This window comes from Saimiri boliviensis, chromosome 2, assembly GCF_048565385.1.
Source record: "Saimiri boliviensis isolate mSaiBol1 chromosome 2, mSaiBol1.pri, whole genome shotgun sequence".
NCBI classification, from domain to species: Eukaryota; Metazoa; Chordata; class Mammalia; order Primates; family Cebidae; genus Saimiri; species Saimiri boliviensis.
Window position 1 is genome coordinate 216,978,153 of NC_133450.1, and position 19,108 is coordinate 216,997,260.

The 19,108-nt window shown below is 55.8% G+C and overlaps 1 protein-coding gene across 5 annotated transcripts in view; it reads left to right on the forward strand.

Moving 5' to 3' along the window:
- Window positions 1-19,108, forward strand: part of NEK6 (NIMA related kinase 6) — a 93,874-nt gene that overhangs the window by 30,598 nt on the left and 44,168 nt on the right. For 3 of the 5 annotated variants that reach the window (XM_039474697.2, XM_010351376.3, XM_010351377.3), the window contains exon 2: window positions 13,727-13,845. In XM_039474697.2, the coding sequence (XP_039330631.1) occupies window positions 13,756-13,845 (90 nt within the window). In that variant the 5' untranslated portion in view covers window positions 13,727-13,755. Of the gene's footprint in view, window positions 1-2,917; window positions 5,145-5,184; window positions 6,112-13,726; window positions 13,846-19,108 lie in introns of those variants that run through there. The other 2 variants (XM_003940641.4, XM_039474698.2) reach the window with 2 other exon arrangements.

The following is a 19,108-nucleotide window of genomic DNA, read 5'->3' on the forward strand; positions in this document are numbered from 1 at the left end:
GAAGCCAGGCGCGGTGGCTCACGGCTGTAATCCCAGCACTTTGGGAGGCTGAGGTGTGTGGATCACCTGAGGTCAGGAGTCTGAGACCAACCTGGCAACACGGTGAAACCCCATCTTTGCTAAAAATACAAAAATTAGCTGAGTGTGGTGGTGTGCACCTATAATCCCAGATACTTGGGAGACTGAGGCAGAAGCATCGCATGAACCTCGGAGGTGGAGGTTGCGGTGAGCCAAGATCACACCATTGCATTCCAGCTTGGGTGACAGAGTGAGACTGTCTCAAAAAAAAAAAAAAAAAAACCTGCCCAGAAGAAATGTGTCATGTCACCCTCTGGGGCATTTCTGTATCCGGGTCACTGAGGCAGAGTCTGGTATGAAGTAGGTGCCCAGTAAGTGTTGAATGAATGAATGATGAAGGTTGCCTGTTCCTGAGCGTCACCCAGGGAACATTCCATAAGATGTTCTCATCTTCACAGGAACCCCAGGGGCTTAGGTATGGCCCGTTTTACAGATAAGAAAGCTGAGGCTCAGGAAGCAAAATTTCTTACTGAAGGCCACACTGCAGGTGGCTCAGGAAGTCCAGATTCACACCGATTCTTGAGCCCGGGTCCTTTCAGGTGCTCAGGTGCCCACCGGTTATTGCTTCCCTGGGGCACTCTGATGAGTGTTCAACAAACAGTTCCAGGCTGAGGGGGGTTTGTAAACACCCCTGCTGTCTAGCATTTGTCAGTTCTCATGGTGGGTGTAAATATTCCCACCATGGCTGATTTTAAGCACCCAGCGTGATATCAGCTGTCTCACAAAATCCCTTCAGATGTAACAAGCAGCCCCCACGGCTTAGCGCACCCCCACACCCCTCTCTTTTGCACAGCTCCTTGCTCACCGGAGAACAGCCACAGAGTTAGCATCCCTGGGGGCTGAAACGGCAGACCGGAACTAAGCCAATGGCTTGGGTGGGAGTACTGTGCCTTTAGACCCCCAACCCTATCCACCAGAGGCCCTGGAGCCCCCTGGGGTCTCAGAGTCACACAAAGATGCGGTCGGATGGACGAGACCTGAGGATGGATCTGCGGGACCGAGACTGGAATATTAAGGCCTGCCAGCCCCAGAGTGTGCGATACTCCTGCCAGGCCTGTAAACGCCGGGATATAATGGACAATAAAAGTCGCCGGAAAATAGTGACTCTCCTAGGACCCCTGTCATCTCTGCCACATACTGCTGCTGGAACCATGAGCCACGCTGTGATCATGAGGCACAATCGTCATGTAAATATATAGGGTCTCTCACCAGCCGTGGGCCAAGATTTATTTTATGGAGACAGTGGGGGAGGGGGCCAGCTCAGGTTCATTGTCCTGGTAACTTTGTAAAACGCTTTGCCATCACTTCCCAGCTCCTGGGAGGATGCAGCAGGAGCCGTGTGGCCCCTGTCACCCTCCCAAAAGGGGGATCCCCAGAGGCCCTGGACGCCTCCTTCCAGGTCCATAGTCCCAAGGGCCTGGTGTCCGTAAGGCTGGGGTCCCCTGGAAAGTGGGTTTCTGGAAATATTTGTTGCAGAACTATTGCTATTGCATAAGTGCCAGTTGTTTATGATAACAGGAATCACAACAGTAGCAGCACCCACACTGATTGATTGATTGATTGATTGAGACAGAGTCTCACTCCATCACCCAGGCTGGAATGCAATGGCATGATCTTGATTCACTGCAACCCCTACCTCCTGGGTTCAAGCAATTCTCCTGCCTCAGCCTCCCGAGCAGCTAGGATTACAGGCACCCACCACCACGCCTGGCTAATTTTTTGTATTTTTAGTAGAGACAGGGTTTTGCCATGTTGGCCAGGCTGGTCTCGAACTCCTGACCTCAAGTGATCCACTCACTTCCACCTCTCGAAGTGCTGGGATTACAGGCCTGAGCCACCGTGCTCGGCCCTGTACCCACATTTATTAAGCTCTTGTGCATATCCGGGCCCTGATAGTCCTGGGCTGGTATTCTACCTGCATGTAAAATACCTCACTTGGTCCTCACAGCAAGGACCTGGAAGCCTGTGTACTCACAAAACAACCCTAGAGTCAGACAGTGTATCCATTTGACAAATGAGGAAACTGAGACTCAGGGAGGTCATGTGACTTGGTGGAGTCCTAGCTGCACCCCTACAAGATGGGTCCTCCTGTGGCCTCGGTTTAGAGCAGAGGGAACTGCAAAGGGATGCCCTGGGACGGGCCCAAGCTCACACGGCCAGATGGAGGCAGCACCAGATTTGTACTCGGGGTTTTCAGCCCCTGAGCCTGGGCTGGCTGCCTCTCCACCTCCCCCTGCCCGGCCTGCTATTCCCAGGTCCAGGGCACTGCCTCCCTGGAGCCTCCTTTATTGCCCCAAGTTGAAATTAAGGGCCCTTTTCCGTGATTCAGCAATGCAGTTAAGCACTTTGGGGCTTTTTGGTTGGTTTCTGATTTTTTTGTGTTTTTAGAAACAGGGTCTTGCTCTTTCACCCAGGTGAAGTGCGGTGGCACAATACTAGCTCTCCACAGCTTTGAATTCCCCAGCTTCAGTGATCCTCCTGTCTCAGCCTCCCAAAGTGCTAGGATTACAGGTGTGAGCCACCACACCTGCCCTGGTTAAGCACTTTGTTTGGAACCCCACACACGTACTCCATCTGCTTCTTTGCTGAGGGTAGGGTCCTCTGAACACACCGCTGAGGGTGTCCAGGTCAGCACTCAGGCCTGCATTCCCACCCAGGCTCTGCCTCTGCAGCTGGGACTCCAGCAAGTCGCCTGACCTCCCTAAGCCTCAGTTTCCTCATCTGTCAAATGGATACACTATCTGCCTTCCAGGGTGGTTTTGTGAACCCACAGGCTGCCACTGTCCCTGAAGGATCTGGCCCAGCGCCCAACACAGATGGGTGCTCTGTGTGCGTGCCCTCGTACGCACACCGCCGTGGCTGTGTGCTGGGAAGCCTGGGTGGCATCCACGCCGCAGCCCCATGGGGCCATGGCTGCTGTGCATGAGGAAGGCGGTATGCAGGGGCTGGAATGCTCAGAAGCGATCCAGGGTCCAAGAACAAATTCCCTTAGCAATTCCAGACTGAAAAGATCTGGTTTTCTAGTGCCTAGAAACGAGCCATGATTAGATGCAGGATCCCCAGCTCCGTTTCAGAGCCACCCAGTGAGTCACAGATCCCCTGTCAGCCATGTAAGAAACAGCTGCACAAGAAGGGTCCTTCTAGACTGTGGAGTCTGACCCACCCCTGTGGCAGATAGGGGAACTGAGGCCCAGAAATAGCCTGTGACTTTCCCAAGACCATGCAGCCCTGTGGGAGTCCAGGGCCGCTATAACACACACAGCGCAGCTCAGAGCACAAGCCACTCCTGCAGAGCTAAAAGTGGCCACATGCTCCCTAGGCCCAACTTCAGGGCTCAGTGAGGATCCTGGTCAGGAAAGCAACACAGGAAGGAGGTGCAGAGGTGGCCGTGGCATGGCCACAGGTGCTGTGATCATGCGCCAGCCCTGTCACACCATACCGGTGGTAGGACTGGGAAAAGATGCCACCACCCAGATGCACTGAGCTGCACTCAGCCATGTGGAGGTTGTCCTGGGGATCGCAGTAACTCTTTGGGGGGCCCCGGCCTGGCTTATCTGGAGCCTTCTCTGAATTGCGGCTGGTAACGTGCCCACCGGCAGGGTTGTGGGGGACACGGATCTGTGGCCACCTCATCAAGGGGTGCAACACACACCAGGGCCTGCGGACAGCTGGCCTGGGCCCAGCCTTAGCCCCCGAGGGTGCTGGCGCCTGGCATATGCCCGACAGTTGGGGCCGGCTGGCAGGAAGGTGTGTGGCAGGTGGCAAAGCGTCGGTGCCAGAATCTCACCCGCGCATCCTCCAGGGCCTCAGCTGCTGTATGCCTGCGTCAGTCCCAGTGGTGGCAGAGCAGCAGATGGGGCACAGGGGCGCATTGTCCAGGGCAGAGGTGGCTCATTCTGGAGGAGGAAGCAGGCACTGCTCACGGAAAACCTGTCTGAGGGACCGAGGGCTGGGGCTGGCCTGCAGAGCCCAGATTCCTTTCACAGACCAGGTAGCAGGGGGTCTGTGCCCTTGATCCCACCATGTCCGCTACCAGGAATCTCCTTCCTCTCTGGTCCAAACCCTGCTGGTCCTTCTGGGCCACCTGAGGTTTTCCACCTGTTGTCCGAAGCGGTCGTGGCCTGGCCCAGCAAGAAGCAGGAGCCGTGAGTCCTTTTCCTGGGCAGCTTCATGCTCTCTGGCTTGTGGAGATCAGTTCCAGGGCTTGCTCCTGGGGACCTGTAAGAGCAGGAGCTGTGTCTGAGCCGTTGTGGGGTCCCGAAGGGAAGATGGACCACTCTGCGTCCTCCGATCCTGGATCCACACCCTTGTTTTGGAGAGTGCAGGGCCTGAATAAGGATGTAATAACAACCAGATAACCCCACTGGTGGGGTGTCTGCTGTGCCCAGCCTGGCGCTAAGCTCTTTCAACGCGTGTGATGTCATGTAACTCACCAGCAGCCCGCGCGGTAGATACTACCCTTGTCCCTGTTTTAGCTGTAAGAACGTGGGTGCACACAGCTAGGATGTGACTGAACCAGGACTCGAACCAGGACTGCTGCCTGCCAGGGCTCTCATCTCATGGGCAATTAAGGATTTGGGCCCAGTTTACAAAGGAGAGAATAGAAAGGGTTAAGCTTTTAAAGCGACAGCAAGACCGGTTATGCTTTTCAGCATTTTGCTGGGCCCCAGTGCGGATGGGTGGGGAGCGAGCACAAGGACCAAAGGAAAGAACCCACGTCCCTCCCTGAGCTGACACTGGTCTAATCAGGAGGCGCTGCCATCAGATTCCAGTCCCTGGTGAGCAGGGGGCTCCGTGGCGGCTGTGACAAGTTCCATTCGCCTTGGAGGTGGCAGCCGGAGCTATTTTTAGAGCAGCACGTGGTGGGGGAGTTTCCTTTTGGCCTTGTCTGGGGACTGGAGTCTTGGGAAGGGGAAGTCCCGTGCGGAGACAGGGGCCCTTCTTCCTGCAGCCACCCCAGCCCAGAGAGGCCACCCAGCTCCCCGGAGGTCCCGGCACCTCACGTCCGCCCTCAACCCACAGCTGAGCAGACCTTCCCTGGAGCTTCTTAGGAGCCACTTCCAAAGGTACCTAGACTTTCCCTGCTCCTGCTGTGGGAACCACTTGCTCTCAGGGTTGTGTCCAGTGAGGGATGGGGAGCCAGGCCCCAGGGACCTCTAGGGCTAGGACACCAGAGATCTCGACCTGGCTGCACCTCTGCTACCCACCGTTGGCTCAACCACCTGCTGACGGGGCTGCCCATTCGGCCAGTCCCACCAGCCTGGCAGGACTTTTGCCATTACCCCGGGACGGGGTGGCTGCTGATGACTCGTTTCATGTTGAGTAATTCCCAGGCTTAGCCAGAACTTCTCAGTTTCCAGGGAAGCAGAAAAAGCGATTCTTCTCTCTCCAGGATGGGTTTTGTCTGTCCCTTCCTGCCTGTAGGAAGGAGAGAAAATTAGAGGCGGCCAGGGGCTTGAAAGCTTTCCCTGCGTGGAGGCCACTGGCTGGGATTCTAGGTGCTTGCCTGGGACCCAGGCCGAGCTTTTTACAAACACCCAAGCCCTCCAGCCCCGGGGATGTTCTGCTTGGTCCTCCTCCCACTGTTGATCAGCAGGGTCGTGGCCACGGTCTGGGATAGGATACGACACAGGAGACTCTGCTTTGAAATCCATCCCTTTCCTTAACCCCCAGCCTCTCCCCAGTGGCCCCCTACGTGAGCTGGCCTGGGGGGCCAGGCTTCTTCCTCCTGGCCTCAGGTGGTTCTGTACTGAGTCAGCCACCATTTACCCAGCCTCTCCTCTGCCACCTGCTGGGGCCGTGGGGAGAGTGGTTTAGTCCACCCCCGAGGAAAGTTCCGTGTTGAAGGAGAGGAAGGCACAGGAATTAGACTGAGATAGCACGGGCAGCAGGCTGTGGAGCTGGGAGTGACTGATTGGGTGAGTCCAGGAAGGCTTCCTGGAGATGCCCAGGTTGGGCCCTGAAGGAGGAGAGAAGTTTGCTGGGAAGCAGCTCATTCCAGGAAGGAGGAACAGAGCCTGCCAAGGCCTCGAGGTGAGAGCGAGATCTTTTCCAACATGGTGAAACCCCGTCTCTACTAAAACTACAAAAATTAGTTGGGCATGGTGGTGGGCATCTGTAATCTCAGCTACTCAGGAGGCTGAGGCAGGAGAATTGCTTGAACCTGGGAGGCGGAGGTTGCAGTGAGCAGAGATTGTGCCATTGCATTCCAGCCTAGGTGACAGAGTGAGACTCCACCTAAAAAAAAAAAAAAAAAAAAAAGTGTGGAGACGAAGGAGGGCCGAGAGACCTGGTGCTGACAGACGAGTGGGACTTTGCCCATTGAGAGGCACCAATGGGTCTTTAGTCTGGTACACGGAATGACATGGAAGGACCAGTGTGCTGTGTCGCCGGGGAGGGGAACTCTAATTTCCTATGGTTGCGTGCAGGGCCTGGGGGATATGGAGGGCAAATGCACGAGGGCAGGCCCGTGCCAGGTGGACAGGGAACGACTTGTTCCAGTGTATGGACCTTGTGCTGTGAACCTTCGGCAGGTTCGGGCTTGTGTGCTAGGAAAACTTTTCCACAGTGGGCTGGAGGTTGGGCTGGAGGGAAGTGTGGGGGCTGCAGGTGACTGCAGGGACCCAGTGAGAAGGGACAAGGCCAGCACAGGGTAGAGGTCCTGGGGCAAGTGAAGACATTTGGAGTAAGAATGGGTGGGACTGGATGAAGCCGGGTGTGGGTCCTGGGGGCGGGCAAGGCATCTGGAGGCTACAGCAGCCCTGTCTCTGGGTGGGCACTGTGTGGCCCCAGTCAGCTGGCCTCCTGGTCCTGCAGGCCCACCCTGGGGGAGGCCCCGCCACCCTGAGGACGGGAGCAGTGGGGAACCTGTCTACATGACCACCTTCCAGGAATGGCTCATGGTCCTGCATCCCTGCACCTAGAGAGAAGCCAGGCTTCCACTGGTCATGGAGCCGCAGAATCTGCTCAGGATGGATGGCCTTGCGGGGTGGAGGGCTGGAGCGAGCATGAGGGAACCCAGGACCCGGCCGGAAACCAGACACCATCTGTGGCTTATCCCCTCCAGCTCGACAGGCCCCCATGACTCTGGCGTGAGATCGGGCTGCTTCCTGTCAAGTGATGAATGGGCAACGTCTGCTTATCCTGAGACCAGACGAGAAGGGGGGCCGGGTCTGGGGAAGGGCCCACCGGCCAGAGCCACGGCTCTGGGCCCGGATTCCTTCATTTGGTCATTTATTCCCACCCTGTTCCAAGCAGTCTGGACCAAGGCAGACTTGGTTTCAAGGGTCAGTTCTGCCTGCCACCTGCTGTGTGACCTGGCACCCGTCACTTCACCTGTCTGAACTTTGGTTTCTCCTCTGAGCAATGTGGATCATAGCAGCGCCCGCCTCGGTGTCTGTAAGGGTGAACGAGGTACGAGCAGCGCTGGGCACCTGCCTGGCGCGTGCATAATGCACACTGTAGCGGGGCTGTTATTCCGGTCCTCCCTGCTGGCCAGTCTACCTGGGTGTGGCATTCCTCACCGTCCCTGGGCTTGCGCTGGATTTCTTTCTTTAATTGCTCGGTCTGGCTGATCAGAGAAGCAGGTTCAAATGGCAGCTCTCTCCACTGTGTGGACTCACTTTGGCAAGCTGTGCTCTCCCTGCAGCCTTAGTTTCCTCATCAGCAAAACGAGGGGGGGATGGCACTTTGCAGGTTTCTTGGGAGATGCCGTCTCACCTGCGGATGTTGGCTGATTGGTCCGGCCTTGACCCAGCCAGAGGCCAGGTGCAGTGAGCTGTCCTTGTCGGGCCTCCGATCTCCAGTTCTCTGGGGGGTGTGTCAGGCGGCAGAGCCTCTGCCGGCTGGCCGAAGGCCCCAGGCCGCCGGCATCCATCCTAGGCTCCTGCCACCGGCAGCCAGCTGGACCAACAATCATCGCCTCTGGTGCTGCCAGTACCATTCTCTTGGGGCAGAGAGAAAGCTGTGTGTGCCTGAGTGTGAAGCCACAGGGATGGCTTCCTGCTTTAGGGAAAACAAGCTGTGAGGCTGTCCACTCGGCTAGAGGGACAGAGGAGGGGCCTTGCTCAGGGAAACGGGAGTGGAGTAGGGTCCAGCTGAGGCTGACCTCCAAGGCCAGCGGCGTGCTTCTCCCCGGGCGTGGCAACACCTGTCAGCCTGGGAGCCACAGCTGCCTTTGCCACCTCTACCTTCTGCCTCAGTGGACGGAAGGAGACCATGCGTGCGCTCAGAGCCTTGTGGACATTAGGTGACCCCTGACTGTGCCTGTGCTCATGCACACACAGGTGCAGAAGATGCAGGCGGGACACACTGTTACCACCTCCGGGGGTCAGAGCAAGAAGGGGCGTGAAATACAGTATACGAATGCACTTCTGCAGACCCGGGTACACACGGACCATGCGCGCTCATGCCCCCAAACCTGCTCCAAGCAGGATCCCTGGACAGAGCCCTCCTGGTGGCTGAGGTCCTGCTTCACTGGCCAGGCCACGATGAGCCACCAGCCTCCACGAAGTGTGGCATTTGGCAGGAGACACAGGAGGGACTTTCCCCTAGGTGAAGTGTCTAAAAATTCAGAGGCAAGGGCCAGGTGACAGCCTTGGTTAGAAAGGCCACTTGGAACCTCAGAGCCGGCCCATTACAGCAGCCGATCCCTTCCAGCAGGTGCCTGGATTAAACCGAAGTGCTCATGTCTCTCTAGCGTCATGGCACACGTTAGTGGGAGCCGCTTCCATGGCCAGGCAGAGTGCGGCAGCAGTAGGCTTTGCAGAGGCAGCCATGGCTCACGGAGATGATGAAGACGTTTGCTCCAGAGCAGTCCTGAAGAGGGCGTGCAGCGTAGGACATGGAGCAGCGATCTCGGGTCCAGCAACCCCAGCTCCGTCACTTACCAACTGTGTTACCTGGGACAGCAACGACCCTGGGCAAGCCCCTGCCTCTGTCCCTGTCACATGGAGGTGATCGCTCCTCCATTGTACAGGGAGGGTTAGCTTCAATACCGAAATAGTCTCATAGCTAAAGCCTCAGAGATCCCCTCCCACGTTCCAGGCTCTGTGCTAAGGAGTTTACGGTGACTCTAAGAGGAAGATCTGACTGTCCGCTCATTTTCCAGATGAGGAAACTGAGACACAGTGTGGTTAAATGAAACCAGGCCAGGATCTGGCCCACCACCCCTCCCCAGGCCAGCTCCTTGCTAGCCTCACTGAACCCCCAGTCTCCTCCCAATCCAGTCCCTGGGTGCCTGTGGCCACACAGCACATGGCAGCCATTGTTCAAAGCCAGGAACCTGAGCTGGGAAGCCTGGCTGCGCAGCTTTTCACAGTGCCTTGCAAATGCAGGGGCCTCGCTGGAGGCAGAAGAAAAGCCCTCTTTGAGGTGGTGTTCAGTGTGGCCTGCGGCTCTGGGTCTTGCATTCCATGGATTTTTGGCCCCTGACTTGGGCTTGGCAGCCACTGCCTCATTGTTCTGCAACTTGGCTTGAGCCGCGGGATCCCAGGGACGGGCAGTCCCCAGTGTTACCCAGAGGTGCCTGCACGCATGTGCTAAGGGTCTTTTCCCTGCTCCCCGGGGCTCGTCCTTCCACAGCCCCTTTTGCCTTGGGCTTTCTGCATCTGAACCCCCTAAGGAACAGTTTCTGGCAGGAATTTCTGGAGCAAGGGGCTCAAGTTTCTGTTGCGGTGTGGACCAATAGAACAAAATGGCCTAAAATCCAGTACTCATGGAGAGCCTCAAGAGGCAGTGGATTCCTTGGAATGAAGAGGGGCTTTAGATTCACTGAGATCTGGGTTTGAATCCTTGCTCTGCAGCTTATTAGCCTAATGGCATCGAGCCTCTTCTCTCTGAGCCTCAGTTTCCCCATCTGTAAAATGGGTCTTACCCACAGCCCCGAGGGTGAATGGGAAAGATCTGGCCCACCTGAACCCTCATCCCTTCCTTCTCCCATCCCCCTTCCCCCCCGCCCCTCCCTGCCTCCTCCCCTTCTGCAGGGATCCTCTCCGGCACTGGGTGGGCAGGGGCTTGCAGAGTTCTTTGTGGCTGCTGCTTTCCTAGAACAAGGGCCCCTCCTCCCTGGAGGCTCCTGTGCAGCAGGTTCCATTAGGTTCTGGACAAAGCCGCTTGTAAGGACTGGGGTTTGGCAGCAAAGGCAGTGTAGACGGCGGTGCTGCATCAGCTCGGTGTAGTCAGGGGGGTCAAGTCTCTGGGGGCTCCTGCCCTGGGGACCCCGTGAGGAAAATGGGCCCTTGTGATCTGCCAGCCCTGAGACCACCCCTGGAGAGCAGCCACACAGGCCCCGTACTCCGGTGGAGAGAGAGGGCCCGTTCTGGGCAGAGCCAGCTAGAAAGGTGCCCGTGTTGCTTCGTAAGAACCTGTGAGGAGTGCGGCGCCGTAGTTTTGGATAAAGATGCAGTTGCCAGTTCAAGTCCTGGCTCCCCAACGTCTGTGATCCCTGGGAGCCGGGCAGATCTCTTCACCTCTTCGTGCGTTAGTTTTCTCATCTGTCAAGCGGGACCGTAATAGACCTTACTTCACGGTGTTGTTGACAAAACAAGGTGAGCTAACAGAGATGAAGAGCGTAGGGCAGGACCCAGCATCATCAGGGCCCGCAGTCGTTGGCTCTTCTCCCCGGTTCCCCGTGCACTGCTCCTGGAGCCCTGCCTTCGCGAGGCCACAGGTGAGCTCCTGAGAGTGTTCAGACGTTGCCTGTGGCTGCAGCTGTTGGAAAATGCAGTCGGCGCCCCGTGGGGAGGGTGGGGGGTGGCATTTCCTAGCACCTGCTAGGCTTCTCCCCAGCGGGATTTGCCCAAGGTTATGTGCACGTAACCTCAGACCCAGCTGGTGAGTGACAGGGTCGAGATTCCACTGCCACGGTTTCCGGTACGTGGGAGGCCCTGGGGCAGGTGGGCAGGTGGGCAGGTGGGCAGGTAAGCCGGTGTGTGCGTGGGTCTTGCAGGGGTGGTCTGTGGGCTGAGCCTGGTGCCTTCTGAGATAAAGAGGGAACCTTCTCACTGAAGACAGTTCTCCACCCTTTTTCTGGAGGTCTCCCTAAGGGCAGAGGACAGTGAACATGTCACCCTGAGGGGTCTGGGGGTGCAGCCGGAAGCAGCTGCAGGGCCTGCGGGAGGCTCAGTTTTATCTTCAAATTCATGCGCATTTCACATTCTGCTCCCTCTCATATTCCTCCCTGAGAAACAGAGACGCCTGGGGAAGGTGCTCCTTGTTTATCTGTTTATCCTGGGGCTCTTCATACCCTGGGTCTTCCACTGTGTCACCTGGGGATGACATCTGCGCTCCAGTGCAGAAACTCAGCCCAAATGGTGTAGACGCCGAGGGTGCTGTGGTCCCATCTGGATTTGAGGGCTTGGCGGGGAGAGCACGGAGCGCTAGGAGACCCAGGTGGGAGATGAGGCCTGTACTGAGGCAGGGGTGGGGAGGGGAGAGGCAGGTGCACCATAATGCCCCTCCACGTGACACTGATCTGATCTGACAGTGCTCCGTGTGCTCAGAGTAAAGTGACAGCCGGAGACCTACCAGTTGATCTGTCCACACTGGGACGCGCCACATCAAACGGCTGAGTGTGCGGGTCAAAGTTTGTTGAGTTTCTGCAGCTTCCCGGGCAAGAGACTGCACGGGCCAGGCATGGCAGGACGTGGGCCAGCGAGGGCCCCCGTGACCCTGAGTTGGGCGTATTCTGTAGTCCCTATCATCCGCTTCCCTGCGGCCTCACATCCTGTCATCTGTCTTGAGAGAGCAGGCTTACCCCAGAACAGCCTGTGGAAGGTGTGGGGCAGGGAGGGGAGCTGGGCTGCCCTGAGGACACCCAGTGAGAACGGTGCTGGGAGCCAGCCTGCAGGTTCTGGGCAGGGCCAAGGTGCCTTTGAGGGAATGGCTTGGGGGGGCCAGGCTCAGCAGGTGAATTAGGGCTTGGTGGACATCATTTTGACACGTCAAAGGGTGTCACAGACATCCCTGGAGCCTGAGAGGCCTGGCTGGCCAAACACTGTAGCTGGAAACAGACAGCAGTGGGAAGGAAGGCAGAGTGACTTGCAGCCTGAGACACAGAGGCTGGACCTCTAGGCGCTGGCTGTGACAGCCCAGGGGGTGTTGATGCCTTTCCCTCCACCCGGAATAGCCCCATGTTGATGGGGGCATGGGTCTGCCTGGGAGGGAGCACGGAGCTGCTGGCCCAGCAGCAGGGCAAGGCGGGGCAGACTCTTGGTTTGGAATTTGACTGGGGCATAGGTGACCAGGTGAGACAGCAGGAGGCAGGGTCTGTGTGGAGATTGATGACATCTTCGGCTGGGTCCTTCAGAAGCGAAACCTGAGATGGGGGTACGTAGGCATGGGATTTATCAAGTGCCCCTGGGGGAACCACTCAGCGAGGGAGGGCGAGGCCAGGAGACAGACCAGGGGTCTCATCTCAGACAAAACCCGCTGACCACGCCAGGGTCTCTGGGGTGCAAGTCACAGCTCAGAGGGCTCTGACCTGAGACGGGCTGGCTTGCATGCTCACCCCTCAGCTGTTGAATCCGGGCTACCACAGGGGGGGGCCCTCCATTCCTCCAGACTTCTGGCTCTCCAGGGGTCCCGAGGAGCTGCTCCAGGAGCCTAGGCCGGGCCTCAAGGGGTTCTGCCTAGGATGTGGTCACACGAGTGGTACCCTCAGGACATCTAGGGCTTGTCTGGGAGGAGCAGCGGCCAAGAACGGGGGTCCCACCACTTGCGCGATCCAGTGCCTTCCACGTGTGCCATGTGGGAGCCCTGGCCCACAGGAGGTGCTGCAGAAATGCTTGTGGGTGAGCGCAAGTCTCCTACTGGGAAGGAGGAGGGTTTTCCCTCTGGCATCAGGAAGGGTCCCGGTGGTTGAGTCACACAGCTTCTGTGCACGTAGCCTCAGATTCTGCCCCAGAAGGATTTGTCTGATGGGAGAGGCCAGAGGCTAAAATATTAGGGGAGTTGCTCAGATGGCCTTGAGCTCAGGCCTGGGCACGTATTCGTTGCTTAACCGGGGACCTGTGGCTGCTGTGACTACCTGTGACCAGCATCCCTGGCTCTCGAGCCCTGGAGGCTGAGGCCGGCTGTCGCTTTGCACAGAGGTCTGACTAGGACGGCAATCAGGACCTCTTGGCCCTGGCCTTCCCTGTGTCACATGTGCGGTGCACCCGGGCCCAGGCGAGACAAGGACGTGGGCTCCTTCCCACAGCAGCTGCTCACGGGCCTTTGCCTTCTGAGCATCCAGGCTGGCAGCGTGGGTATACGTGGGCGTGATGATGGGGGATAGGGGTACAGAATTGCTCCCCAAGAAGCAGGGGCAGTGCTGGGGAAAGAACACGGCTTGAGACTCCAGCCGATGTGGGGTCGAATCTGGCACCTTCCTTTCTGGCCTTCGGGGCTGCTGATAGACGTTTCCCCGCCTGGAGCCTCTTTCCAGCGGAGAGAATCCTAGTGACTTAGGACAGTAAAACAGAGGGAGACTGTGTCACCTGGGGGTGTCAAGTTGTAGCCCTGCCATCTCAGAGCTCGGTGACCATGGGCAAGTTACTGAACAGCTTGGATCAGCTCACATGTCTGTAAAATGGAGTGAGCAAAAGTCCCTCCTCCTTCTGAGGGTCTCTCGAAGAGAAAGTGAACAGGCCCCTGTTTTCTGTTGCAGCCCGTGCCCTCGTGAGGCTGGCATGCAGGATGGCAGGACAGCCCGGCCACATGCCCCATGGAGGGAGTTCCAACAGCCTGTGCCACACCCTGGGGCCTGCACACCCTCCTGACCCACAGGTAAGCTCCTTATCGTCGTATGCAGCACACTGCAGAGTCCCCGAGGAATACAGGTCCCTGAGCCTCCTTTGTCCAGAACCCTTCTGGTGGAAACCCTTCAGCTCCCCTAAACGGAACCTCTTCTTGAATGCTTCCAGTGATGGTCAGCTCACTACCAAATCTAGTGAGCTTATCATTGAATTCAGTAACACTCAGAGAAGCCTCCTCTGCCAAATTCTGCGCTGGGACCCTGGACCCTGATCCTGCCCCTGGGGTGTTCCAAGTGGATGGAACAGCTTTATCTCGGATCAGCGTGGTTGAAAGGGTACAGAGAGTGCCGTGGAGGCCCCGAGGACAGCGAGGGTCTTTTTTTTTGAGACGGAGTTTCGCTCTTGTTACCCAGGCTGGAGTGCAATGGCGCGATCTCGGCTCACCACAACCTCCGCCTCCTGGGTTCAGGCAATTCTCCTGCCTCAGCCTCCCAAGTAGGTGGGATTATAGGCACACGCCACCATGCCCAGCTAATTTTTTGTATTTTTAGTAGAGACGGGGTTTCACCATGTTGACCAGGTTGGTCTCGATCTCTCGACCTTGTGATCCACCCGCCTCGGCCTCCCAAAGTGCTGGGATTACAGGCTTGAGCCACCGCGCCCGGCCTAGACAGCGAGGGTCTTAAAGGAATGGGCTGACTGTACTTGGGGTGAGAAGATTCTTTCTTGCACTGAGCAACGCTGCCTCCCAGTGTCTCAGCCCCCTTCAGCCTCTTCTAGAACCAGCAGAATTTGGGAGAACACTGGCTTCCTAACGCCTGCCTTGCGCTCTCTGTAGATACTTTGGAGACCCAGGAAGCCTTCAGCAGCTTTCCTGAAGGTGACTTGCAGGTTTCTGAACTGCCTTGCACATCCCTTGCTGCCCAGGCCTGGCACACCTTCCCCGACACCCCTTCCAAGTCCGTGCAAATGCTGCTCCCTCTGGGGAGACATCCACTTCCACCCTGCCGTCTGCTCTGGGCTGACCCCACACCTGTGTCCATGCACTGGCCGCGATCTCATCCCACTGGGGCACTAGTTCCTGGGTCTGCCTCCCTTTCAACAAAGAGAGCTCCCCTGGAGCAGAGCATTGCTGATGGGGCCATCTCAGGCCGGGCACAGAGGGGTCCTGCATGCCCACTGAGTTGAGGAACTGCGGATGCGTGTGCTATACCCACGCAGGATGGGACCGTGTGCAAGACACACTCAGGTCTGGGCAGCCCAGCACAGAGAGCGGGGTGGAAGTGGAGGTCTCCCCAGAGGGAGCAGCATTTGCACTGACTTGGAAGGGGAGTCAGGGAGAGTGTGCCAGGCCTGGACAGCATGGGGGCACAAGGCAGCTCAGCATGGGGGGCACAAGGCTTGTCTGGGGAGATTGACCAGAGCCACATCATGTAGGGTCCTGTGGCCAGTTTAGAATGATGGAAAGTTCCTATCTGGCGTTGGCTTTTTGTTCAAAGGATGTGAGACCTAAATTCCGGGGAGGCTCAGAGACAGCCACTCTCCTGAGCCATGGAGGAGCTTGGTCACAGCTTCTAATTGCCTAATCCCTGTTAGAGGATTTCAGATCAGCTGATGTTTGACCTCAGTGGCAAGGTCGCCATGTACAGTTGTACAGGTTATGCACTGCACAAAGCTGGACTAAGGAGGCAGGTAGGTCTGAAATCCTCCTGTGCTCGCATTCTCACCAAGCCATGCTCCCTGGTGGACGGCTGCATCAGCCCAAGGGGAGCAGTGATGCTGCAGATTCACACAGAAGCGACACGTGACACACTAGTGGACACTGTGAGTTTGTGTGCGTATCTGGTGGTGGGGGGCGTGTTAGTGGCGGGGGGGTGTATATTGCATACACACAAGCATGCAGAGGGTCCGTGGAGCATCTGTGCTATTTGTACTCACGAAGTGGCCCATTTCCTAGGTAGAATGGGGAGGCAGATCCCAGAAAGCTAGGCAGCCCCAGGACACGGTGGGTCCAGAGTCTACCAGAACACGGTGCTGATGGCTGGGGGCAGCAGGGCCTCCTCGGGTAATGTAGCAATTTGTCATATTAAGTCATTCACTAACAATTGAGTCCCCCTTGATTAATCTCCCAGAATTAGCCAGTTGCATTTCGAGCAATTAGGGTTAATTACAGCCTCATTTGGCAGAGGAGAGGGCCTGTAATTATTTCACGAACAAGGCGGGGAAGCGGTGGGCTGCGGTGGCGACGTTCATGACGTCTCGTCGCACATGTTGGAGAGGGTAATGACATAGTTAAGTGTAATTAGACACGACGACTTGGAGCTGGGCTGCTCTGGGCAGCGGCTGTCGGGCAGCGATGCCCCCAGTCCCACCAGCATCTGTCTGGGTTTGCAGAGTGGGGGTGCGAAGCCACCGTGCGCCGCACCAGCTCCAGGTTGGGATGGGAATTGAGGACTTTCTCTTCGGCTCCTGAAGCCCTGGAGATTTAAACACCGTCTGGGAAGATATCCTGGACGCATCTCCCCTGTTTCAGGACAAAGAAACGCCTTGAACTGATGGCCCAAGCATTTTCCTTGATAGCAGGAGGCACTGCTGCTTCCCTGAAAACATCCTCAGAGGCAGGAGCCAGGCCAAAAATGCTTTGATGTGGGCCAGGCTGGTTCTGTACCCAGCTCTCCATCTCTCATTAGCCAGGCGAGACTGGGAAACGACCTCTCTGAGCCTCAGTTTCCTCATCTGTAAAATGGGATAATAATGCTGCCTCCCTCTCAAGGCAGCTGTGAAGACTGAGTGAGATCATTACTGTAAACATCCAGCAGAGCTCCTTACATTGTGGCTGTTGAGGAAATGGTACATAATGGATCGTCTATTTTAAAAATCATTTTCGTTTTCATAGCTGAAGACCTAGCTGGATCATACCCCCAGTGTAGAAAGAAAGAAACTACAAACACTTGAACTGTGGTTTTTGTTAACCTTCTATGCCCAAGGCTAGTGGTTTGTTCATTCCAGGAAGCTTTCTAGCTCTGAGAGCCATCAGCCCCTGAAAAAATATTTGCTGAACGCGGCAGAATCATATATGAAATTCACAGAGACTGAGGAAAGCTGAGCATGCTTGCTTTTATAGGTGTGTCTAATGAATGAATGAATGGAGTTGAGGAAAGCAGCTTAAAAGACCTCGTGCTTTTTAAATTTTACCAATTTGCTGTAGAGAGCTTTCATTGGGAATGGAGTATAAGCCTCAGCCGACACACTAAGAACCACATGAATTTCCAAAAAGGCGAAAGGTATTCTTGTCTGAGAATGCCCTGGCCAATATGTCTTCCATCTGGAAAGTCTTTGCAAACCCACTTGGGATGTGCCAAGTTCAGTTATATTTGGGCGCTCTTCCGAGAGAATTTTGAGGGGGATGGGGTCAGCTCTCTCTAGGTATGCATTGCACAGGCCAGAATCTTTATCAAAATCTTCCCAAAGCAATGATGCTAGTTGGATAAGGTTTAATGACCAAATAGGAATGGCTATTAAAATCCAGTTCGTGGGCCAGGCGTGGTGGCTCACGCCTGTAATCCCAGCACTTTGGGAGGCCAAGGTGGGTGGATCACCTGAGGTCTGGAGTTCAAGACCGGCCTGGGCAACATGGTAAAACCTGTCTCTACTAAAAATACAACAATTAGCCGGGCGTGGTGGTGCTCGCCTGTAATCTCAGCTACTTAGGAGGCTAAGGCAGGAGAATCGCTTGAACTCGGGAGGCAGAGGTTGCGGTGAGCCAAGATTATGCCATTACACTCCAGCCTGGCCAACCTAGCGAGACTCCCTCTCAAAAAAAAAAAAAAAAAAAAAAAAAAAAAATTAGTGTCTGACCTGAATTTTAATCATCTTTACACCGGATGGGTCTTTTTTCCCTGATATTTGTAATGCATCATTAATTTTAAGGAATTTAACTGCTGTAAATTCAGCAAGTAGGTTTCCTTTCTGCCATGGGAGGGTGCCTGGTGCCTGCCTTTGGGAAGGCACCCTGTCTGCTGAGAAGCCCTTCATGTTCCAGAGAGGTGGAAACTCCCTGGGAGAGATGGACAGATGCGGGGAGCCCAGAGAATGGGGAGGCCAGTTCTGCCAGATGGATGATCAGGAATTTGGGGTGGGACAGGGAGAGGCCCCAGACCTGAAGGCGCATGGCCAGTCAGGTTAGAGGACGTGTTGAAATACCTGTGCTTAGATAAGGTTAAAGAATGTATGGCGTTTATGAAGGTCTTAGATCCATGCTGTCGCATTTGAAATTGACTCTGTAGCAAATGAGGAGCCCATTATGGGTTTTCAGGTGGCAAGGGGGTACTTGGGTTGGATTCTAAATAGATCACTGGTGGCTCGTGCTCAAAACTCAAGGAAGGTGAAAATAGGGAGGGGAGGAGGCCCCTTTTTCATCAGGTGAGACAATGCCTCAGCACTAAACAGGGCTGCAGCACTGGGGGCTGGACATGGGGAGAGAGGGTTCTAGAGACTTCCAGGGAAAGCAGCCACACTTGGTAGTGGAAGGGATGAGGGAGAGTCAAGGGTTTCACCCTTCATGTCTTTGCTTGTGAGTCGTCCGAGCGGGTTCCCAGTCATATTTTCTATGTTTAAGCTTAGCCCTTTCCAGACTCAGCGGATGAGAATTGTCCTGGGGGAGCCACAGTGATTTAGATTGCCTTAGGTTTGGCCTTTAGGAGTCTTCGTGCGATGGGCATTGGCTCACTGATCCCATGAGCCAGTGACTGCAGAGTCCGGTGCAGATGTCTGCGTTGAGCCTGTGATGGTGGTGGTTGTACAAACGGTCCAGCTCCTGAGACTCACCTCACTCAGTCCTCCTGCCAGCTCAGCGGACTTGCTTACTCCATGCTCCATTTTGCAAGGAAGGACGCTGATGTCATAACCTGCCATCGTGCCATCAAGGGGGAGAGTTAGGACTGGGTGCAGGCCCATGGGACCATATGGTGCCCTTTTAACCAGCCAGGTCTTCAAAAGGGAAGATTGGCTTTGGGTCTGAAGTTAGCCAATTCGTGAGGAACTGAGCTTGGAAGAAGTCTGACGATGTGGACTCTTTGTAAATCATGGCCTTTTGTGCAATGCAGATTTAAAATCTATCACTATATACACATCTACCAAATCCGTTACAAGTTCCCTACCCATGGTGTCAGATGTCTTTAAAGGTGAAATTCGTTTATAAAAAGTGTCATCCTGATGAAGTGTGCTTTTTAAAATCGTAGAAACGGTTGCCTTAAAATTAATGATGCATTGCAAATATCCGGGAAAAAAGACCC